This window comes from Coregonus lavaretus, assembly GCF_964263955.1.
Source record: "Coregonus lavaretus genome assembly, chromosome: 28".
NCBI classification, from domain to species: domain Eukaryota; kingdom Metazoa; phylum Chordata; class Actinopteri; order Salmoniformes; family Salmonidae; genus Coregonus; species Coregonus lavaretus.
Window position 1 is genome coordinate 37,868,775 of NC_140015.1, and position 26,301 is coordinate 37,895,075.

Consider the following 26,301-nt stretch of genomic DNA (forward strand, 5'->3'; position numbering starts at 1 on the left):
TGCTTCAAGGTATCACATACTCAGAGACACACTGTATTCAGAGACACACTGTATTCAGAGACACATTGTATTCAGAGACACACTGTATTCAGAGACACATTGTATTCAGAGACACACTGTATTCAGAGACACACTGTATTCAGAGACACATTGTATTCAGAGACACACTGTATTCAGAGACACACTGTATTCAGAGACACACACTGTATTCAGAGATACACTGTATTCAGACACACTGTATTCAGACACACTGTATTCAGACACACTGTATTCAGACACACTGTATTCTGAGACACACTGTATTCAGACACACTGTATTCAGACACTGTATTCAGAGACACACTGTTTTCAGAGATACACTGTATTCAGACACACTGTATTCAGACACACTGTATTCAGACACACTGTATTCAGACACACTGTATTCTGAGACACACTGTATTCAGACACACCGTATTCAGACACACTGTATTCAGAGACACACTGTATTCAGAGACACACTGTATTCAGACACACTGTATTCAGACACACTGTATTCTGAGACACACTGTATTCAGACACACTGTATTCAGACACACTGTATTCAGAGATACACTGTATTCAGACACACTGTATTCAGACACACTGTATTCTGAGACACACTGTATTCAGACACACTGTATTCAGACACACTGTATTCAGACACAATGTATTCAGAGACACACTGTATTCAGACACACTGTATTCAGACACAATGTATTCAGAGACACACTGTATTCAGACACACTGTATTCAGACACACTGTATTCAGACACACTGTATTCAGACACACTGTATTCAGACACACTGTATCAGACACACACTGTATTCAGAGACACACTGTAAGAAAGAGAGAGATATTGTATAGTGTATGAGTCTCAAGCTAACTGGGGTCTTTCTCCGTTGTAAATGATATCCAGAATTCATGACATTTCATAACAGTCACAAGGTATTGTTCTCTTTCAATTTCAAGCAAGGAGGGACTTTTCATTTGCCATGTAAATTGACGTCAAGCAACCTCAAAAAATCTTTATTAGTCCTACTTCCTCATTCATTTCTAGGCAGCACACAGTGGTAACGAATCGACTTCAGAGAACGTATGAGAGGAATGAAGAAGTCCAAAAAGAACCACATAGTGGTGTGTGTCAGAGAAGGAGGTGTGGCTAACTGTCAATGTAACGTATGAATCTCTGTCTGCAGTTCGGCCCTGCATCTGACACACTAGAACTGACAGCCTTGGGCCCTGTCCAGTAAGGGGCATGACGCTCCAAAATGTTTTGTAACAGAACATGAATATCTGTCTTAGAGAGACAGGTAATACCTTCCCCTTTCAAAACGTTTCCACCTTCTGAACAGAAACCTGGATAATGCCTAGTCTAGCAGGCTGCCATAGTAGAGTGGTTATTTACATGGGGCCGAGGCCTGCTGCCAAACCATCAGTGGCCCTGTTTCACTATTTTTCAGACCGTTTTCCACCTACTGAAACCACGGTTAATGACTAGGTAGCATGCTGCCAGAGCAGAGTGGCAGTGAGGCCTACAGCCAAACCATCCATGACCCTGGTTGTGGCCCCTGGCTGTGACCCCTAGCTGTTTGCCCTGGCTGTGACCCCTGGTTATGTTGCCCTGGCTGTGACCCCTGGATGTGTTGCCTTGGTTGTGACCCCTGGGCTGCTCTCACCACAGAGAGAATATGCTGCCAGCACAGTCACACAGAGACAGACATAGGTTGTGTCCCAAGTGTCCCAAGTGCATCCGGAAAGTATTCAGACCCCTTGACTTTTTCCACATGTTGTTACGTTACAGCCTTATTCTAAACATTTTCCTCATCAATCTACACACAATCCCCATAATGAAAAAGCGAAAACAGGTTTGCACATTTATAAAAAATAAAAAACAGAAATACTTTATTTACACAAGTATTCAGACCCTATGCTATGAGACTCAAAATTGAGCTCAGGTGCATCCTGTTTCCATTGATCATCCTTGAGATGTTTCTACAACTTGATTGGAGTCCACCTGTGGTATATTCAATTGATTGGACATGATTTGGAAAGGCACACACCTGTCTATATAAGGTCTAACTGTCGACAGTGCAGGTCAAAGCAAAAACCAAGCCATGAGGTCGAAGGAATTGTCCGTAAAGCTCTGATTGTGGATTGTGTCGAGCCACAGGATTGTGTCGAGGCACAGATCTGGGGAAGGGTACCAAAAAATGTCTGCAGCATTGAAGGTCCCTAAGAATACAGTGGCCTCCATCATTCTTAAATGGAAGAAGTTTGGAACCACCAAGACTCTTCCTAGAGCTGGCCCCCCGGCCAAACTGAGCAATTGGGGGAGAAGGGCCTTGGTCAGGGAGGTGACCAAGAACCCGATGGTCACTCTGACTGAGCTCCAGAGATCCTCTGTGGAGATGGGAGAACCTTCCAGAAGGACAACCATCTCTGCAGCACTCCAAAAAGCAGGCCTTTATGGTAGAGTGGCTAGTTGGAAGCCACTCCTCAGTAAAAGGCACATGACAGCCCGCTTGGAGTTTACCAAAAGGCACCTAAAGACTTTCAGACCATGAGAAACAAGATTCTCTGGTCTGATGAAACCAAGATTGAACTCTTTGTCCTGAATGCCAAGCATCACGTCTGGAGGAAATCTGGCACCATCCCTACGGTGAAGCATGATGGTGGCAGCATCATGCTGTGGGGATGTTTTTCAGTGGCAGGAACTGGGAGACTAGTCAGGATTGAGGGAAAGCTGAACTGAGCAAAGTACAGAGAGATCCTTGATGAAAACCTGCTCCAGAGCGCTCAGGACCTCAGACTGGGGCGAAGGTTCACCTTCCAACAGGACAAGAACCCTAAGCACACAGCCAAGACAACGCAGGAGTGGCTTCAGGACAAGTCTCTGAATGTCCTTCAGTGGCCCAGCCAGAGCCCGGACTTGAACCCGATCGAACATCTCTGTAGAGACCTGAAAATAGCTGTGCAGCAACGCTCCCCATCCAACCTGACAGAGCTTGAGAGGATCTGCAGAGAAGAATGGGAGAAACTCCCCCAATACAGGTGTGCCAAGCTTGTATTGTCATACCCAAAAGACCTGAGTCTGTAATTGCTGCCAAAGGTGCTTCAACAAAGTACTGAGTAAAGGGTCTGAATACTTAGGTGTCTATCCAAGATGGCATAGTAGTGCAGTCCTGTTTTTGTCGTGTGTCTGTAAATAGCCTGTAAATACCCTGTTTTTGTGTATTTTTCGTACATATTTCCCTATCAGACATTTCATCCTTCTACAAAATATACTTTCCTGCAACCCGCCTCACTCAATGTGAAACGGATTCTATTATTGACTTACCTTTTATCTAGAATCTCCAGTTGAAACTAGCTAGCCAGCTAACTAGCTACTTGCTATTAGCCACAGTTAGCGGTATTTCACCCAGAACATTCCAGTGTTAATACTAATTGTAATTATTTTGCACTATAGCCTATTTATTGCCTTACCTCCATAACTTGCTACATTTGCACACACTGTATATATATTTTCTGTTGTATTTTTTTGACTCTATGTTTTGTTTACCCCATATGTAACTATGTGTTGTTGTTTTTATCGCACTGCTTTGCTTTATCTTGGCCAGGTCGCAGTTGTAAATGAGAACTTGTTCTCAACTGGCTTACCTGGTTAAATAAAGGTGAAATAAAATAAATAAATAAAAAAACGTATGTAAATGTCATATTTCATATATATATATTTTTATATATATTTGCAAAAATGTCTACAAACCTCTTTTTGCTTTGTAATTATGGGGTATTGTGTGTAGATTGATCAGAAAAAAATGATTTAATTCATTTTAAAATAAGGCTATAACATAACAAAATGTGGAAAAAGTCAAGGGGTCTGAATAGTTTCCGAATGCACTGTAGTGCACCTGCGTTTGACCAGGCTGGTCAAAAGTAGAGCATTATATAGGGAATAGAATGCCATTGGGAACACAAGACAGAGAGCTGGCAGAACCACTGTTCATTTAAGAGGGGGGATTTTACCAAACAATACGCCCCAGCGTCATGAAGGTAACTGGCAACACTGTTTAGTAGTTCTGTCTACCTTCTAGAAGAGAAAGGAAACAGGGAACCAGAAAACCTGGTTGGGCTGGGAAACATTTGAGGAGACATCTTAGGAACTGTGGGGAGTTTCCAACACTCCCTCAGTGCATTTACACTGCCACAAATGCTATTTATAAAAATGTTCGTTATTATTATTTTCTGTTCTGGTTTAAATAAGGAAGTCTCTGTTTGTGTCCCTGGAGAACTGTTCCCTACAGGCTATACCAGCATACAGTACATTGCAGGCCGCAGGAATCACACTGGAATACCATGGGAGACTCCCGGTACACAAAATATCCTGGAGGTAGTTTTATCACAACGTGTGTATTGTATTGTGGCAGTAATCGTGTCCCAAAACCCTCCCTGTTGTTTCCCCTTGGTCCTTTCAGTGTTTCTGGACACATTACTGTCATGACTCCCTCTAAACATCCATGTTATACACATCACGCACACCCCACGCACACACACACACCACACACACACACCACGCACACACTCACACACACAACACACACACACACATCACGCACACACACACCACACACACACACACCACGCACACACACACCACACACACACACACATTTACATTTACATTTACATTTACGTCATTTAGCAGACGCTCTTATCCAGAGTGCACACACAGACACACCCCACACAAACACACACACACCACACACACACACAACACACACACACACACCACACACACACACCACGTGTGTGTGGTGTGTGTGTGTGTGTGTGTTCGTGGGGTGTGCGTGTGTGTGTATAACATGGATGTTTAGAGGGAGTCATGACAGTAATGTGTCCAGAAACACTGAAAGGAGCTTAACAACCGTTAGTCCAGACAGAAGGAGACTTAATCCTTGTTCTACTTTCTGTCTAACAGACCCTCTACTGCCCCAGTCGTTCCCCACTCATCCTCCATCACTACCCCCACCCTACCCTTCCCCAGTCCCATTATGCATGCTGGATTCCTTCTCTGCCTTCTCCTTCCCAGACCCTCCCCTCCGCTCCCTCTTCTGCTCCCCTCCCTCTATATCCCTCCCTCCTATCATCACCCCCTGTTACTGCACCTCACCCCTCTACCACTCCTCTATTCCATCACCCCCACTACACCCCCAATTCCATTCCATCCACCCCCACTAACATTCCATCACCCCCACTACACCCCCACTTCCATTCCATCCACCCCCACTACCATTCCATCACCCCCACTACACCCCCACTTCCATTCCATCCACCCCCACTAACATTCCATCACCCCCACTACACCCCCACTTCCATTCCATCCACCCCCACTACCATTCCATCACCCCCACTACACCCCCAATTCCATTCCATCCACCCCCACTAACATTCCATCACCCCCACTACACCCCCACTTCCATTCCATCCACCCCCACTACCATTCCATCACCCCACTACACCCCCACTTCCATTCCATCCACCCCCACTAACATTCCATCACCCCCACTACACCCCCACTTCCATTCCATCCTCCCCCAATTCCATTCCATCCACCCCCACCCCCACTACCATTCCATCACCCCCACTACACCCCCAATTCCATTCCATCCACCCCCACCCCCACTACCATTCCATCACCCCCACTACACCCCCACTTCCATTCCATCCTCCCCCAATTCCATTCCATCCACCCCCACCCCCACTACCATTCCATCACCCCCACTACACCCCCAATTCCATTCCATCCACCCCCACCCCCACTACCATTCCATCACCCCCACTACACCCCCACTTCCATTCCATCCTCCCCCAATTCCATTCCATCCACCCCCATCCCCACTACCATTCCATCACCCCCACTACACCCCCACTTCCATTCCACCCACCCCCACTACCATTCCATCCACCCCCACTACCATTCCATCACCCCCACTACACCCCCACTTCCATTCCACCCACCCCCACTACCATTCCATCACCCCCACTACACCCCCACTTCCATTCCATCCTCCCCCAATTCCATTCCATCCACCCCCATCCCCACTACCATTCCATCACCCCCACTACACCCCCACTTCCATTCCACCCACCCCCACTACCATTCCATCCACCCCCACTACCATTCCATCACCCCCACTACACCCCCACTTCCATTCCACCCACCCCCACTACCATTCCATCACCCCCACTACACCCCCACTTCCATTCCACCCACCCCCACTACCATTCCATCACCCCCACTACACCCCCACTTCCATTCCATCCACCCCAACTCCAACCCCTCCCGCCCCACCCCACGAGCTGGAAGCAGGTCACCACCAGAAGGGACAAGGCTCCACCACCAGTCCCCAACCTAGTCACCCCCTACCAGGACTGGGGGATCATAAGGGGATATAGGCCCCCCCGGGAGGTGTGATGTTTTGGGACAGATGATGAAACCCTCCATTAACAAAGGAACCCTTTGTTGTGTGTAAACTAAGCTTGTATGTGTTATTTACCGAACTGAATAACAACATAATGCTACAGTGATATTTACAGAGTCCATAACAACATAATGCTACAGTGATATTTACAGAGTCCATAACAACATAATGCTACAGTGATATTTACAGAGTCCATAACAACATAATGCTACAGTGATATTTACAGAGTCCATAACAACATAATGCTACAGTGATATTTACAGAGTCCATAACAACATAATGCTACAGTGATATTTACAGAGTCCATAACAACATAATGCTACAGTGATATTTACAGAGTCCATAACAACATAACACTACAGTGTAGCTAGGTAGAAGGACTGGGGTTACACAAGACAACTAGCTACTAGCTGTATCAGTGGGATCTCATAAGAACTGAACACTATTGAATATACAACATTTCAATGGGAGACTTGCATGAAAATGGATGCTACGCACACTGACCTCAAGTTACAATTCTGCCCATAGCGAACAGTACCAGTGTACAGGGCTCTATTTAGCTGCATAGTTGTATCTTACCAAGCTATTGATGCCACCCAGAGTGTGGTTGGCATTGTGGAGGGAGTAGGTCAGCTGGTACACCCCATCATTGGTCTCACTGTTACCATAGAAACCCACTCCAACAGCAGAGCTGCAACAGAAGAAATAAACAACATTAAAAACAGAGAAACTTTTCATTTCTTCGTGTTCACATTGGACTTAATCTTGGTCCATATCAAGAATCAAACAAAATGGCTTTTACAAAATAGTTGTGGAAAGATGTGAGGGGAGGGGCACTTTCTTTCATCTTCATCTGTAACTCAATCAAGCGATACGGCAAGCAATACTGCTTTACTCATATCATATGTATATACTGTATTCTATTCTACTGTATTTTAGTCAATGCAACTCCGACTCCGTCATGCAACTCCGACTCCGTCAATGCAACTCCAATTGCTCAATCAAATATTTATATATTTCTTAATTCCATTCTTTTACTTTTAGATTTGTGTGTATTGTTGTGAAATTCTTAGATACTACTGCACTGTTGGAGCTAGGAACACAAGCATTTCGCTACACCCGCAATAACATCTGCTAAATATGTGTATGTGACCAATACAATTTGATTTGAACCAATAAAACGGCTGAATCGAAGGCACAGAGAGAGTGTTATTGAACCGAGATCTATCCCCACAATACTGCCTGTCTGCCATATGCAATGGCATGCTGCCTATTACACTGCAGCGATCTATAGGAAGAAGAGAGGTCTCTGAAGTGTGATTATAGCTCTGCCTTTCCTTCTCTCTTTCCTCCAATATCTCCTCCTTTCTTCTTTCCTTCCTTCCACTCATCTCTCTCCTCACTCCGTCTCTAGACTTCACACTTAGCATCATGTGTCATTGTGTTGTTGTGATGCTATGGTTAAAAATATCCTCTTTCTCTGTGGAGGAAACATGTCTCTCTCTCAAGTACAGGACACTCTGATACCCTGTTTCACACTACTGAGCCGAGCCAAGCCAAGCTGAGCTGCACTATAATAATAAATAATATGCCATTTAGCAGACGCTTTTATCCAAAGCGACTTACAGTCATGCGTGCATACATTTTTGTGTATGGGTGGTCCCGGGGATCGAACCCACTACCTTGGCGTTACAAGCGCCGTGCTCTACCAGCTGAGCTACAGAGGACCACGAGGTGGCACTAACATGGTTACAGAGCCACCTTGCTGAAACTGACTGTCCTGTAATAGGACACCTTCAGCCATTATGCCCAGAGGACCTGTACCCCTAGAATAGACAGGCTGCTCTGATATGAATAATGATTCCAGTACATCACTGGGGCCAAGCTCCCTGCCTACCAGGACCTCTATACCAGGCGGTGTCAGAGGAAGGCCCTAAAAATAGTTAAAGACTCCAGCCACCCAAGTCATAGACTGTTGTCTCTGCTACTGCACGGCAAGCGGTACCAATGCAACAAGTCTGGAACCAACAGGACCCTGAACAGCTTCTACCCCCAAGCCATAAGACTGCTAAATAGTTAACCAAATAACTACCCGGACTATCTGCATTGACCCTTTCTGCACAAACTCTTTTGACTCATCACATCCGCTGCTGCTACTGTCTACTATCTATCCTGTTGCCTAGTCACTTTACCCCTACCTATATGTACATCAATTATATACCTTGTATACAGTATAGCAGTGGTGTAAAGTACTTAAGTAGAAATACTTTAAAGTACTACTTAAGTAGTTTTTTGGGGTATCTGTACTTTACTTTACTATTTATATTTTTGACAACTTTTACTTTTACTTTTTACTCCATACATTTTCCCTGACACCCAAAAGTACTTGTTGCATTTTGAATGCTTAACAGGACAGGAAAATGGTCCAATTCACACAGATATCAAGAGAACATCCCTGGTTATCCCTACTGCCTCTTATCTTGCAGACTCACTAAACACAAATGCTTCGTTTGTAAATTATATGCCTCGTTTGTAAAAAATATACACTACCAGTCAGAAGTTTGGACACACCTACTCATTCAAGGATTTTTCTTTATTTTTACTATTTTCTATATTGTAGAATAATATTGAAGACATCAAACCTATGAAATAACACATATGGAATCATGTAGTAACCAAAAAAGTGTTAAACAAATCAAAATATATTTTATATTTGAGATTCTTCAAATAGCCACCCATTGCCTTGATGACAGCTTTGCACACTCTTGGCATTCTCTCAACCAACTTCATGAGGTACTCACCTGGAATGGATTTCAATTAACAGGTGTGCCTTCTTAAAAGTTAATTTGTGGGATTTCTTTCCTTCTTAATGCGTTTGAGCCAATCAGTTGTGTTGTGAGAAGATAAGGGGGTATACAGAAGATAGCCCTATTTGGTAAAAGACCAAGTCCATATTATGGAAAGAACAGCTCAAATAAGCAAAGAGAAACGACAGTCCATCAAATTTCAAGAACTTTTAAAGTTTCTTCAAGTGCAGTCGCAAAAACCATCAAGCGCTATGATGAAACTGGCTCTCATGAGGACCGCCACAGGAATGGAAGACCCAGAGTTACCTCTGCTGCAGAGGATAAGTTCATTAGAGTTACCAGCCTCAGAAATAGCTGGTGACACTGCATGTGATTTATTTAGAATTCAAGGCACACTGAACCAGCATGGGTATCACAGCATTCTGCAGCGATACGCCATCCCATCTGGTTTGGGCTTAGTGGGACTATAATTTGTTTTTCAACAGGACAATGACCCAACACACCTCCAGGCTGTGTAAGGGCAATTTTACCAAGAAGAAGAGTGATGGAGTGCTGCATCAGATGACCTGGCATCCACAATCCCTCGACCTCAACCCAATTGAGATGGTTTGGGATGAGTCAGACTGCAGAGTGAAGGAAAAGCAGCCAACAAGTGCTCAGTATATGTAGGAACTACTTCAAGGCTGTTGGAAAAGCATTCCAGGTGAAGCTGGTTGAGAGAATGCCAAGAGTGTGCAAAGCTGTCATCAAGGCAAATTGTGGCTATTTGAAGAATCTCAAATATAAAATATATTTTAATTTGTTAAAATTTTTTTTGGTTACTACATGATTCCATATGTGTTATTTCATAGTTTTGATGTCTTCACTATTATTCTACAATGTAGAAAATAGTAAAAATAAAGAAATACCCTTGAATAAGTAGGTGTGTCCAAACTTTTGACTGGTACTGTATATATATATATATAAATATATATATATATATATATATATATACAGTGGGGAGAACAAGTATTTGATACACTGCCGATTTTGCAGGTTTTCCTACTTACAAAGCATGTAGAGGTCTGTAATTTTTATCATAGGTACACTTCAACTGTGAGAGACGGAAAACAAAAATCCAGAAAATCACATTGTATGATTTTTAAGTAATTAATTTGCTATTTATTGCATGACATAAGTATTTGATACATCAAAAAAGCAGAACTTAATATTTGGTACAGAAACCTTTGTTTGCAATTACAGAGATCATACGTTTCCTGTAGGTCTTGACCAGGTTTGCACACACTGCAGCAGGGATTTTGGCCCACTCCTCCATACAGACCTTCTCCAGATCCTTCAGGTTTCGGGGCTGTCGCTGGGCAATACGGACTTTAAGCTCCCTCCAAAGATTTTATATTGGGTTCAGGTCTGGAGACTGACTAGGCCACTCCAGGACCTTGAGATGCTTCTTACGGAGCCACTCCTTAGTTGCCCTGGCTGTGTGTTTCGGGTCATTGTCATGCTGGAAGACCCAGCCACGACCCATCTTCAATGCTCTTACTGAGGGAAGTAGGTTGTTGGCCAAGATCTCACGATACATGGCCCCTTCCATCCTCCCCTCAATACGGTGCAGTCGTCCTGTCCCCTTTGCAGAAAAGCATCCCCAAAGAATGATTTTTCCACCTCCATGCTTCACGGTTGGGATGGTGTTCTTGGGGTTGTACTCATCCTTCTTCTTCCTCCAAACACGGCGAGTGGAGTTTAGACCAAAAAGCTATATTTTTGTCTCATCAGACCACATTACCTTCTCCCATTCCTCCTCTGGATCATCCAGATGGTCATTGGCAAACTTCAGACGGGCCTGGACATGCGCTGGCTTGAGCAGGGGGACCTTGCGTGCGCTGCAGGATTTTAATCCATGACGGCGTAGTGTGTTACTAATGGTTTTCTTTGAGACTGTGGTCCCAGCTCTCTTCAGGTCATTGACCAGGTCCTACCGTGTAGTTCTGGGCTGATCCCTCACCTTCCTCATGATCATTGATGCCCCACGAGGTGAGATCTTGCATGGAGCCCCAGACCGAGGGTGATTGACCGTCATCTTGAACTTCTTCAATTTTCTAATAATTGCGCCAACAGTTGTTGCCTTCTCACCAAGCTGCTTGCCTATTGTCCTGTAGCCCATCCCAGCCTTGTGCAGGTCTACAATTTTAACCCTGATGTCCTTACACAGCGCACTGGTCTTGGCCATTGTGGAGAGGTTGGAGTCTGTTTGATTGAGTGTGTGGACAGGTGTCTTTTATACAGGTAACGAGTTCAAACAGATGCAGTTGATACAGGTAATGAGTGGAGAACAGGAGGGCTTCTTAAAGAAAAACTAACAGGTCTGTGAGAGCCGGAATTCTTACTGGTTGGTAGGTGATCAAATACTTATGTCATGCAATAAAATGCAAATTAATTACTTAAAAATCATACAATGTGATTTTCTGGATTTTTGTTTTAGATTCCGTCTCTCACAGTTGAAGTGTACCTATGATAAAAATGACAGACCTTTACATGCTTTGTAAGTAGGAAAACCTGCAAAATCGGCAGTGTATCAAATACTTGTTCTCCCCACTGTATGTTGGCCGGTGTGGTTCCCAATCAGAGGCAGCTGTCGCTCGTTGTCTCTGATTGGGGCTCATACTTAGGCAGCCTATTGGCACTAGTGTGTCGTGGGATCTTGTTCCGGGTAAGGTTCGTTGTATGTACAACCTTAGGACTTCACGTTTCGTTTGTTTGTTGTTTTGTCGTGTGTTTATTCAGTGTAAATAAACATGTACGTATATCACGCTGCAATTCTTACTGGTTGGTAGGTGATCAAATACTTATGTCATGCAATAAAATGCTAATTAATTACTTAAAAATCATACAATGTGATTTTCTGGATTTTTGTTTTAGATTCCGTCTCTCACAGTTGAAGTGTACCTATGATAAAAATTACAGACCTCTACATGCTTTGTAAGTAGGAAAACCTGCAAAATCAAAATCGTTACAGTGATGCTGCTACACACACATGACTTCAAATAGTGTTTGTCTTCCAGCTGGACTTGATTGGGATTGCCTCGTGGCACAATGTAACCAACGGAATGGTCCCAAAAGTACAAATGCAGCACACGTAGGCTGATAGCATTACTGTGCTATACTACACACAGCCATATGACTGATCTCTCTCTCTCTCTCTCTCTCTCTCTCTCTCTCTCTCTCTCTCTCTCTCTCTCTCTCTCTCTCTCTCTCTCTCTCTCTGGAAACAATAGGCTATCTTCTGTGTGTTAACTCTTTCCTCCAAAGCTAGAGCCCTGAGTGTAAATTGGTGTAACTCTGTAGTAGTAGTGGGATGTGCCATTACGATGGATATACTCTGTTACATTATACCAAGAGAGGATTGAGTGATACTACTACTACTACTACTACTACTACTATTACTACTACTACTACTATTACTACTACTGCTACTGTTACTATTACTACTACTACTACTACTACTACTACTACTACTGCTACTGCTACTGCTACTACTACTACTACTACTACTACTACTACTACTACTGATAATACTACTACTACTATTACTATTACTACTACTACTACTATTACTATTACTACTACTATTACTACTACTACTGCTACTACTATTATTACTGCTACTACTACTACTACTATTACTACTGCTACTGCTACTACTACTATTACTATTACTATTACTACTACTACTACTACTACTACTACTACTACTACTGCTACTACTACTGCTACTATTACTACTGCTGCTGCTACTACTACTACTACTACTACTACTACTACTACTACTACTACTACTACTACTACTACTACTACTACTACTACTACTACTACTACTACTACTACTCCTACTACTGTGAGACCTGCATACAAAATCTGCACAAAGATCTCTACTGAAGGAAGAAGCCTCAGTATACTTAGATCCATAAATGACAGTAATTTATTTGCCAAGCATTCGGTCACTTCTTTGTCAGAGAAAGTGAGAGCAAGTCACTTATCTAACTGCACCTTAGCTACTTTGCTGGGTCGGGTGCAAATTTCTGTATTTCCTGCATGAGGATCTCTGTATGCATCCCAAATGCCTACCTATTTCCTATATAGTGTACACAGGGCTCTGGTCAAAAGTAGTGAACTGTACAGGGAATAGGGTGCCATTTGGGACGCACTTTCTATGTATTACCATATTACCTCCACGTACACCCATCACATCTAACATGTTAGGTCTGATTCAATGCAGAGAATGTGAGCGGAGTGGCGCGGTCGGAAATCCCAGGGGTGTTTGCACAACACTCTGGCGCTCCATGTCCTTTCCAACCACTCCGCTTAAAACCGCTCTGCGCTCACAGGGGAAAAAAAACTGCCGCTCTAAATTCGCTCCATTCATTCAACTCACAATTTAACCAACACCCATCTATTTTTGTGACTACTTGGACCTACCATTTGGTTTTGAAGTATTGAAACCAAACCATATGATTTGAATGAACAGTACTTTAATAAACATGAAAAGGTGAATGTAAGAAGCGCTCATCATTTCAAATAGGCTACAGGTCAAATTAAACAGCATTTAAACACTCAGGTCAGGAGCCAGACAGGGAGCCTAAGAAGGAATGAACATTAATTATTTAGGCTATATTATTATTATTTCAAGGCTATAGCCTCCAAAGAAATACATTGTGAAGCATTTGCTAGTGCGACATAAAGCGCTCAGCATTTAAACAACATTTTGTTGTATTAAATCATTATAGTCTATAAATTGCGCATATAGGCTGTGACTTACTTAGAATTAAATACAAATTAAACGAAAAATGCTAAGCTCAGTCTACAGTGCCTTTGAATTCATTTTTAGAAACACTAGTTTGGCCAGTCTGTGGTTTCAGGCTCATGCGATGGTTTCTGGAGAGCAGAACAGCAGCAGAGAATATCTTCTCCTCGCTTGCAGGGCCAATGGGGATGCTAAACACCACAGGCTGGGCAGAGATACAGTTTATTAATTTTTTCAATAGGTAGGCCTAAATGTTTTTAGGCAAAATACCCAATCAAAACGGAAAGCTACTTGAAAGTGGAAATATGCCAAGCCTATTGAACCAGAATCAAGTATGGCCTACTGTATAGATAATAGAACAAAAATGAATGAAACTTTTAAGAGATCAGATTTTTAGTTTATAAATACTTTGCTACAATGACACAGTTATCTACCCACCTCGCTCCTTTCTTTTAGCATGTGTACGAAGTAAGTACACCATAATGCTTTCGGGGATACGTGTCTTTTCAGATTCCACAATGATTATTTAGTTGTGACACTACATCACCACACTCCCTCTCTTGGTCCTCATCTTTGCAAGTAACCTTGATTTAGCACGTGTGTTTTATCAGTTTCTTTATGAAAATATTTAGTGACCTTCATGACAGTAGCTAAAGCAAAGGGCTATAGCAGCACACAAGTAGACTACAAATGCATGCTGGGTCGGGCATGCCCTGAGCTCCTGAAGCCCTGAGCTCCTGAAGCCCTGAGCTCCTGAAGCCCTGAGCTCCTGAAGCCCTGAGCTACTGGAGCGAAATTGGAGTGGGCGAGAAGGCCGTTCAAATTGGGCACGCTCCGCTCCAGCTCCAGCTCCAGCTCCGCTCCAGCTCCGCTCCAGCTCCGCTCCACTCACATACTCTGACTCAATGATCCAACAGTCACTACCTCCACCCATACCATATAACATGTTAGGCCTGGTTGAATGATCCAACAGTCACCACCTCCACCCATACCATCTAACATGTTAGGGCTGGTTGAATGATCCAACAGTCACCACCTCCACCCATACCATCTAACATGTTAGGGCTGGTTGAATGATCCAACAGTCACTACCTCCACCCATACCATCTAACATGTTAGGGCTGGTTGAATGATCCAACAGTCACTACCTCCACCCATAACATCTAACATGTTATGCCTGGTTGAATGATCCAACAGTCACTACCTCCACCCATACCATCTAACATGTTAGGCCTGGTTGAATGATCCAACAGTCACCACCTCCACCCATACCATCTAACATGTTAGGCCTGGTTGAATGATCCAACAGTCACTACCTCCACCCATACCATCTAACATGTTAGGCCTGGTTGAATGATCCAACAGTCACTACCTCCACCCATACCATCTAACATGTTAGGGCTGGTTGAATGATCCAACAGTCACTACCTCCACCCATACCATATAACATGTTAGGCCTGGTTGAATGATCCAACAGTCACCACCTCCACCCATACCATCTAACATGTTAGGCCTGGTTGAATGATCCAACAGTCACTACCTCCACCCATACCATCTAACATGTTAGGGCTGGTTGAATGATCCAACAGTCACTACCTCCACCCATACCATCTAACATGTTAGGGCTGGTTGAATGATCCAACAGTCACTACCTCCACCCATAACATCTAACATGTTATGCCTGGTTGAATGATCCAACAGTCACTACCTCCACCCATACCATCTAACATGTTAGGGCTGGTTGAATGATCAAACAGTCACTACCTCCACCCATACCATCTAACATGTTAGGGCTGGTTGAATGATCCAACAGTCACTACCTCCACCCATACCATCTAACATGTTATGCCTGGTTGAATGATCCAACAGTCACTACCTCCACCCATACCATCTAACATGTTAGGCCTGGTTGAATGATCCAACAGTCACTACCTCCACCCATACCATCTAACATGTTAGGGCTGGTTGAATGATCCAACAGTCACTACCTCCACCCATAACATCTAACATGTTATGCCTGGTTGAATGATCCAACAGTCACTACCTCCACCCATACCATCTAACATGTTAGGCCTGGTTGAATGATCCAACAGTCACTACCTCCACCCATACCATCTAACATGTTAGGCCTGGTTGAATGATCCAACAGTCACTACCTCCACCCATACCATCTAACATGTTAGGCCTGGTTGAATGATCCAACAGTCACTACCTCCACCCATACCATCTAACATGTTAGGCCTGGTTGAATGATCCAACAGTCACTACCTCCACCCATACCATCTAACATGTTAGGCCTGGTTGAATGATCCAACAGTCACTACCTCCACCCATACCATCTAACATGTTAGGGCTGGTTGAACGATCCAACAGTCACTACCTCCACCCATACCATCTAACATGTTAGGGCTGGTTGAATGATCCAACAGTCACTACCTCCACCCATACCATCTAACATGTTATGCCTGGTTGAATGATCCAACAGTCACTACCTCCACCCATACCATCTAACATGTTATGCCTGGTTGAATGATCCAACAGTCACTACCTCCACCCATACCATCTAACATGTTAGGCATGGTTGAATGATCCAACAGTCCAAGTTAATCAGAGTGATGTATTCCGTTTGAGAGAGCAATAGAATGATAACAGGTAATATAATCTAATAACATGAAACTGTCCGGTGGCATCATCCAATCATACAAACCCTGTGACTCATAAAACAAAGGACAGAGGAATAGAAAGACACGTTATTGGATTAAAGTCTTCTGGTTATAATAAAACCATTAGACAATATAAAAACAACAGGCTACCAGTTGGACACTAGTCCTGGGGGTTGCAACGCGCAGTGCACACTTTTGTTCCAGCCCAGCACTAACCCTACTAGCTATAACGCATTAAGGACACCATTTCCGTCCAAGTCAACAATAGAAGTCTCCAGTCCAACAACTCAGCCACCAGATGAGAGGAGCTAACATCAGATAACTACTGTTATAGAGCTTGTTGATTCATGAAAGACCACATCTGAAAATAACCCTGTACACGAAACAAAACCACGTTCCCAAATCACATTAACAAGAACAGCACCGCATTTAAGACCAGAACAGAACGTCCAGTCACACAGTTCCTTGTGGAGAATGTAAGTAGGACGGAGGTCATTAAGGTGTTAGTGTCAGTAGGGTTTTCCCATATTACAGCAACCACATGGACAATTACATAAACCAAATCCAATTTTATTGGTCACATGCACCGAATACAACAGATGTAGACTTCACAGTGAAACGCTTCCTTAAATAAACACCATAAAACATACTTCCAAAGCCATAAAGAAGATGGACCATAAAAGTTGATGACTGTTTTGCCAGGGATATGGAGGAAATGTCACGGTTCAGACAGACGACCAGAGGACCACAATTGCGTCACACCAGAAAGTTTATTAAAACTTAAGGGAAAAGGGAAGTAGGGAGTGAATGAAGGCTCCAGGGGTAACAGGGATCCCGTCCAATGTGCTGGGTCTGTGCCCCCCCCAGTGGCAGCGATGCGTCCTATGAAGCCGGTGGTGGGTGGTCCAGAAGTCCTGGGGGGGGGAGACACAGACACAACAGGGCGGAATGAAACAAGGCAGCAGTACAGTTCAAGGGAAATCCAAATACGTAGTAGCAAGGCAGAAGGCTGGTCAGAGTTACCGGGATTGAAGAGTAGTCAGGAGTCGTTATGGCAGAAGCAGGTCTGGATCTCCTGGGGCAGAAGAGTATCCAAAAATCAGGCAGGTCCGGGGTCACAAAACCAGGGTGAGCCAGAAGCACGAGCAAACAGGTTCCGGGTGTGAGCTTTGCAGACGATCTGACACCGGAGAACTGAAAGACAGGGCCTTAAATACTGGGAGAGGTAGTGGGTAATGCAGCGCAGCTGGCAGAGTAATTAGAGCAGAGCAGAGCAGGGACAGGTGGAGCTAGTTAGGCTGAGTAGAGAGAGTGGTGAGCAGAGTGGAAGAAAATTAAGGTGGTAACCCGGTGGAGTGAGAGGCTCATGACAGAACCCCCCCCCCAAGGGACGGCCCCAGAAGTCCCAAGAGCAACACCACGCCGGGCGGGAGGAGGGGAGCCGGAGGAGGGCTAGAACTCCTCCGAACGGTCCGAGTGAACGTCCTCATCCTCGGAGGAAGCCGGAGGGCCGTGGTCGGGAGATGGGACAGGTCCCGAGACAGGATCAGGCACAGGACAGGAAGCCGAGCGGGCAGGACGGTTAGGGACCCCTCTGGGGCGGCCCCTACGGATTGCAGGTTGATCAGGATGCCGTTGGTGGAAAGCGGTGATGAGAGTCCTATCCACAATCCGACTAGCTGGCACCCAGGTCCTTTCCTCAGGTCCATAGCCCTCCCAGTCAATGAGGTACTGGAGACCCCTACCCCTCCGTCTGGACCGAAGCAGGCGGCGGACGGTGTAAACCAGACCACCATCGACGAGCCGTGGAGGAGGAGGACAAGGCGCAGCAGGGACCAGCGGACTCTCATGGATGGGCTTAATCTTAGACACATGGAAAGTGGGGTGCACCCTCAGGGAATTAGGCAGTTGGAGCCGGACAGCAGTTGGGCTAATCACTCTTATGATAGGGAATGGGCCAATGAACCGAGGTGCCAGCTTCTGCGACTCCACCCTGAGTGGCAGGTTCTTCGATGACAACCACACCCTTTGACCAACATGGTAGGTGGGAGCAGGAATTCTCCGACGGTTGGCCCCGGTAGTGTAGCTGGCAACGGACCTGAGGAGTGTGGCTCGGGCTTGTGACCAGGTGCGGCGACATCGACGGGCAAAAGCAAGTGCAGATGGGCAAGTAACCTCCTCTTCCTGGCTGGCAAATAGAGGAGGCTGGTATCCGTAAACACATTGGAAAGGGGACATACCGATGGCAGAGCAGGTCAGAGAATTGTGTGCGTACTCCACCCATGTCAATTGCTGCGACCAGGAGTGGGGGTTGCGTGAAGTCATGCATCGCAGTGCCTTCTCGAGCTCCTGATTAGCCCGCTCTGACTGCCCATTGGATTGGGGATGGAATCCGGAAGTCAGACTGACTGTGGCTCCCAGCAGGTGACAGAACTCCTTCCAAAAAGCGGAGGAGAATTGTGGACCACGGTCAGAAACTACATCCTTAGGCAGTCCGTGGATCCGGAAGACGTGTTCCAGGACCACCTGGGCGGTCTCCTTGGCGGTTGGGAGCTTGGGGAGGGGAATGAAGTGTGCCATCTTGCTGAAACGGTCAACAATGGTGAGAATGACGGTCATGCCACTTGAAGGGGGCAGCCCCGTGACAAAGTCAAGGGCGATGTGAGACCAGGGACGTCTGGGCACAGGCAGGGGCTGCAGCAATCCGGCTGGGGGCTGGCAGGACGACTTGTGTTGGTTGCAGATGGGGCAGGCTTGGACGAATTCCCGTACATCCCTTCTCAGAGAGGGCCACCAGAACCTCTGGGCGAGCAGGTTGTAAGTGCGGGTGGAGCCAGGGTGACAAGCTAGGCGGGAGTCATGTCCCCACTGAACGACCTGGGACCTCAGGTCTTCGGGGACAAAAAGGCGGTCAGCTGGGCAAGTGCTGGGACCTGGCTGGTTACGGAGAGCCTCCAGCACCTGTTCCTCAACAGCCCAGGTCAGAGCTGCAACGATGCAGGGACTTGGCAGAATCGACACAGGGTCCTTGGAGGGGGTGTCATCCTTCTGGAATTGACGGGAGAGGGCGTCTGGCTTGGTGTTGCGTGATCCAGGCCGGTATGACAGAGTGAAATTAAACCTGGTGAAGAACAGGGCCCAGCGGGACTGCCTGGAGTTCAACCGTTTGGCCGTGCGGATGTACTCCAAGTTCTTATGATCGGTCCAAACGAGAAATGGAATGGTGGACCCCTCCAGCCAGTGACGCCACTCCTCCAAGGCAAGCTTCACAGCCAGCAGCTCACGGTTCCCTATGTCGTAATTGCACTCAGAGGGGGACAACCGACGTGAGAAAAAGGCACAGGGATGGAGCTTCCTATCCTCCGCAGCCCACTGAGAAATCACAGCACCAACTCCCACATCCGAGGCGTCCACCTCCACAATGAATTGCCGGTCCACATCAGGCATCTGGAGGATGGGAGCGGAGGTGAACCTCACCTTGAGGGTACTGAAGGCTTTGTCGGCTGCTGGGGTCCAGGTGAAGGGTTGCTTGGTGCTGGTTAGAGCAGTGAGAGGGGCAGCAACGGTACTGTAGTTCCGGATAAACTTTCTGTAGAAGTTAGCAAACCCCAGAAACTGTTGCAGCTTCTTTCTGTTCTCCGGAACTGGCCATGAAGTGACTGCTGATACTTTGGCAGGATCCATTTGGATACTTCCCTCTGCCACTATGTACCCCAGGAAGGCCACTGTCTTGACGTGAAACTCACATTTCTCTGCCTTGGCGTAGAGGGAATTCTCCAGAAGACGATGAAGGACTTGCTGGACATGGCGGGTGTGTTCAGACAGGTTTCTGGAGTAGATTAGGATGTCATCCAGGTAAACGAAGACAAACTTGTTTAACATGTCCCGCAGTACATCATTCACTAGAGCCTGGAACACAGCAGGAGCATTGGTGAGGCCAAAAGGCATAACCAGATACTCGTAGTGGCCTGTTGGTGTATTGAATGCGGTTTTCCATTCATCTCCCTCCCGGATCCGCACTAGGTGGTAAGCGTTTCTGAGATCCAACTTGGTAAAAACAGTGGCTCCCTGGAGCAACTCAAAAGCAGAGGTGAGCAGAGGCAGAGGGTAACGGTTTTTCACTGTGATGTCGTTGAGTCCCCTGTAGTCGATGCAGGGGCGAAGAGATCCGTCCTTCTTCCCCACAAAGAAGAAGCCAGCACCAGCAGGAGATGAAGATGAACGGATTAATCCTGCGGACAGAGAGCCATTGATGTAGTCCTCCATGGACTTTCTTTCAGGAGCAGACAATGAATAAAGACGACCCTTTGGAGGGGCTGTTCCAGGGAGGAGGTCGATGGCACAGTCGTACGGTCGGTGAGGGGGCAGAGATGTGGCTCTTGCTTTGTTAAACACCTCTCTGAGACCATGGTAGCATTCTGGGACATTGGAGAGGTCAGGAGCGGAGTTAGTAGGTACTGGCCGAGGGGGTAGTGCGGCAGCAAGCAGGCAGGTTCGGTGGCAGTCCTCTCCCCACTCCCTGATCACCCCGGTCACCCAGTCGAGCTGAGGGTTGTGCCGGCGGAGCCATGGGTAACCCAGGATGAGGGGTTGGCCTGGAGAGGGGAGCAGGTGAAACTGGATAGTTTCTTGATGGTTTCCGGACAGACCCATCGAGACCGGGGCCGTGACATGAGTGACCGATCCGAGTAAGTGTCCGTCCAGTGCCCGGGCAGGAATAGGAGGTGTCAAACGGAGGTTCTCCAGTCCCAGTTGGCGTGCCAGCTTGATGTCCATTATGTTGGCTTCGGCGCCAGAATCCACCAGAGCAGCCAGGGTGTGAGTTGAGTCAGAGAGGCGGAGGTGAACTTGCAGCAGGGGTTTGCGGTCGGAGGACTGGATGGTCATAGAACTCAACCGGACTCCCCCTATGCCCGGTGAGCTTCGGCCCTTTAAAGGGCAGGTTACCACACGATGTCCATCACCTCCACAATAGAGGCAGAGGTTTGAGGTGAAGCGGCGCTGGCGCTCTGCAGGAGTGAGAGAGGCTCGCCCAATCTCCATAGGCTCAGACTGATCAAACTGACCTGGGTGAGTGGCAGTAGATGACAGGAGCCCAGTCGGATCTCTCCGAATGCCGGTAGTAGGTGGACCTTGGCGCCCCCTCTCACGACGACGGGTCTGTATCCTTCTGTCGATCCTGACAGTCAGTGCGATGGCTTCATCAAGAGTGGAAGGCAGTTCATGGGAGACCAACTCGTCCTTGATATAGTCAGCCAAACTATGGAAGAACGCGTCCACCAACGATGGTGTGTTCCAAGAACTTTGTCTAGCCAGGGTTCGGAAGTCGATGGAATGGTCTGCGACTGTACGTCTGCCTTGTCGAATACTGAACAGTTCACGAGACGCCTCTGCGGTTGGTGAATCCAGGTCAAACACCTTCAGCATCTCCTCAGCAAACAGGTCGAAGGTTGCACATGCGGGGGTTTGACGTTCAAACTCTGCTGTTCCCCAGAGTCGAGCTCGGCCCGTCAGGTGAGTGATGGCATACCCAACTTTAGCCCCCTCCGTGGCGAAGGTCCTTGGCTGCAAGGAGAACTGAAGTCGGCAGCTAGTCAGGAATGGCCGGACCTGGGTTGAGTCGCCGTTGAACCGCTCGGGGTTTCCAATCTTGGGTTCCGGAGCAGCGGCTGCAATGACCGGGGCAGGTAACTCGGGGGCAGGGCTGGTGGGCAGACTGGCTGGGGTAAGGTTGGTGAGGAGTTGAATGATCATGGCGAGTTGTTGTTGCTGCTGCTGGAACTGCTGCTCATGCTCATCGGTCTCCATGTCGGGGAAAGTGTGCGCTGAGTCCATAATGGTCAGATCGTACTGTCACGGTTCAGACAGACGACCAGAGGACCACAATTGCGTCACACCAGAAAGTTTATTAAAACTTAAGGGAAAAGGGAAGTAGGGAGTGAATGAAGGCTCCAGGGGTAACAGGGATCCCGTCCAATGTGCTGGGTCTGTGCCCCCCCCAGTGGCAGCGATGCGTCCTATGAAGCCGGTGGTGGGTGGTCCAGAAGTCCTGGGGGGGGGAGACACAGACACAACAGGGCGGAATGAAACAAGGCAGCAGTACAGTTCAAGGGAAATCCAAATACGTAGTAGCAAGGCAGAAGGCTGGTCAGAGTTACCGGGATTGAAGAGTAGTCAGGAGTCGTTATGGCAGAAGCAGGTCTGGATCTCCTGGGGCAGAAGAGTATCCAAAAATCAGGCAGGTCCGGGGTCACAAAACCAGGGTGAGCCAGAAGCACGAGCAAACAGGTTCCGGGTGTGAGCTTTGCAGACGATCTGACACCGGAGAACTGAAAGACAGGGCCTTAAATACTGGGAGAGGTAGTGGGTAATGCAGCGCAGCTGGCAGAGTAATTAGAGCAGAGCAGAGCAGGGACAGGTGGAGCTAGTTAGGCTGAGTAGAGAGAGTGGTGAGCAGAGTGGAAGAAAATTAAGGTGGTAACCCGGTGGAGTGAGAGGCTCATGACAGGAAAAGGAGCTGCACAGAGGAAAGGTGAAAGCCATCCAGAGCCCAGACAGAAAAGGGTTAACGCAGCACTTGTTGGTTAAATAACATTTTTTTTAATGCATTTCGAAATATTAAGATATAATTTCCTATACCGGTAGTAAACTGAATGCTCTGTGATTCTGTTAAGTTACAACATAAAGTCACGTTTGCAGTCTGGCCTCAGACAGTGAAGGGTTAACACAGTGCTCGTTAGATAAAAGTATGAAAAATGTATGCACTCACTAACTGTAAGTCGCTCTGGATAAGAGCGTCTGCTAAATTACTAAAATGTAAATGTAATAAAAAACATATGCATTTTAAAATACTAAGATAGTATTTCCTATAGGGGGTTGTATGCTGAATATTGTGAGCTTAAAATTAGTGAGCTTAAAGTCACGTTTCCATAGGAAACAGAGAGTTGTCCAGAGCCCAGACATTCAAGAGTTAACACAGCGATCTTTGGTTATTCTAAGCATCATCAAGCCATAGCACTTAGCACTACAACAGGTTTGGTGTAAGTGAGACCAATCAGAGCTGGGCTGCCCCCCCCCCTGGAATGTTAGCAGCTAAATAACTCAATTACCCCTCAGCACTTAGAGCTCTGTCACAAGATTAAGCTCAACCCAACGCCAATTCAATCAAGCACTTTGGGAGGAGGAATAATTTGTTGTTCTCTTTCATTGGGAGGAGGAATCATTTGTTGTTCTCTTTCATTGGGAGGAGGAATCGTTTGTTGTTCTTTTTCATTGGGAGGAGGAATCATTTGTTGTTATCTTTCATTGGGAGGAGGAATAATTTGTTCTCTTTCTTTGGGAGGTGGAATCATTTGTTGTTCTCTTTCATCGAGAGGAGGAATCATTTGTTGTTCTCTTTCATTGGGAGGAGGAATCATTTGTTGTTCTCTTTCATTGGGAGGAGGAATCGTTTGTTGTTCTTTTTCATTGGGAGGAGGAATCATTTGTTGTTATCTTTCATTGGGAGGAGGAATAATTTGTTCTCTTTCTTTGGGAGGTGGAATCATTTGTTGTTCTCTTTCATCGAGAGGAGGTATCATTTGTTGATCTCTTTCATTGGGAGGAGGAATCATTTGTTGTTCTCTTTCATCGAGAGGAGGAATCATTTGTTGTTCTCTTTCATTGGGGGGAGGAATCATTTGTTGTTCTCTTTCATCGAGAGGAGGAATCATTTGTTGTTCTCTTTCATCGAGAGGAGGAATCATTTGTTGTTCTCTTTCATTGGGAGGAGGAATAATTTGTTGTTCTCTTTCATCGAGAGGAGGAATCATTTGTTGTTCTCTTTCATCGAGAGGAGGAATCATTTGTTGTTCTCTTTCATTGGGAGGAGGAATCATTTGTTGTTCTCTTTCATCGAGAGGAGGAATCATTTGTTGTTCTCTTTCATTGGGAGGAAGAATCATGATGAACACTGCATAACGGCTGTGGTCTCCAGAACTCTGGTAAGAACACTGTCGATGTGACCATAGAAATAAAATGACTAGATTCTATTACTCTGGATGTGACCCTTCATCTCATATAGAATCGATGATGACTGTCTCTTACTGTTGTCATTAGATTACTAAGAACTGACTTTATCACCGAATTAAACTAAGAGGCTTGGTTGGAACAAAAAAGCAAGGTGCCGCTCCAAATGTGATTAACTTTGATCACATTCACCTTTGACTTCACAGTCCGAGATGGATGATAACCCAGGATAACTAACCAATCAATGGAGGTGTTCTCGTTGAAGAGTCAGAGGCCCTTTACTCTAATTGGGTGTCTGTATCCTGCTAAACATTATCAGCTTATTAAGAGTCCTTCAGTCTATTTACACACACATTTAATGACCAGTGATGGACACTGAGTAGACAAAACATTAAGAACACCTGCTCTTTCCATGACATGGACTAACCAGGTGAATCCAGGTGAAAGCTATGATCCCTTATTGATGCCACTTGTTAAATCCACTTCAATCAGTGTAGATGAAGGGGAGGAGACAGGTTAAAGAAGGATTTTTAAGCCTTAAGACAATTGAGAGATGGATTGTGTATGTCTGTGCCATTCACAGGGCTGCAACCTAATATTAGGAAGATGTTCATAATGTTTATATTAACACTGTGTATAGTAATGTTTTAACCAGGGGAATGTCATTACACTGAATAAAGAATTGTTACTCCAAATACTGAATACTTTCCAAAAACAATAAAGCATATTGCTATAAGATATTAGCCTATAATTGGAACCTACAGGTCCTATAGTGATGAGGTGGGCAGCCCTACAGGTCCCATAGTGATGAGGTGGGCAGCCCTACAGGTCCTATAGTGATGAGGTGGGGAGCCCTACAGGTCCTATAGTGATGAGGTGGGCAGCCCTACAGGTCCCATAGTGATGAGGTGGGCAGCCCTACAGGTCCTATAGTGATGAGGTGGGCAGCCCTACAGGTCCCATAGTGATGAGGTGGGCAGCCCTACAGGTCCCATAGTGATGAGGTGGGCAGCCCTACAGGTCCTATAGTGATGAGGTGGGCAGCCGTACAGGTCCCATAGTGATGAGGTGGGCAGCCCTACAGGTCCTATAGTGATGAGGTGGGCAGCCCTACAGGTCCTATAGTGATGAGGTGGGCAGCCCTACAGGTCCCATAGTGATGAGGTGGGCAGCCCTACAGGTCCTATAGTGATGAGGTGGGCAGCCCTACAGGTCCTATAGTGATGAGGTGGGCAGCCCTACAGGTCCTATAGTGATGAGGTGGGCAGCCCTACAGGTCCTATAGTGATGAGGTGGGCAGCCCTACAGGTCCCATAGTGATGAGGTGGGCAGCCCTACAGGTCCCATAGTGATGAGGTGGGCAGCCCTACATACAGATCCAAAAAGGGACTTTTGCTTGTGGCAGTGAGACAATGCACAATTTCACATTGTGAATGTTGCAAACCACAATCTCACAGGACAAAGGATAATGCCTCAATGGACACTGTTCTGTGCAAACCCAGGACACCTGAATAGATCATGTAGT

At 46.2% G+C, this 26,301-nt stretch overlaps 1 protein-coding gene across 1 annotated transcript in view; it reads right to left on the reverse strand.

The window, feature by feature from the left end:
* The window catches only part of LOC311104529 (protein tweety homolog 2-like), a 69,633-nt gene that overhangs the window by 34,291 nt on the left and 9,041 nt on the right, over window positions 1-26,301 (reverse strand). Inside the window, 1 exon segment of the mRNA XM_084146392.1 lies at window positions 7,081-7,192. Coding sequence (XP_084002518.1) covers window positions 7,081-7,192 — 112 coding nt within the window.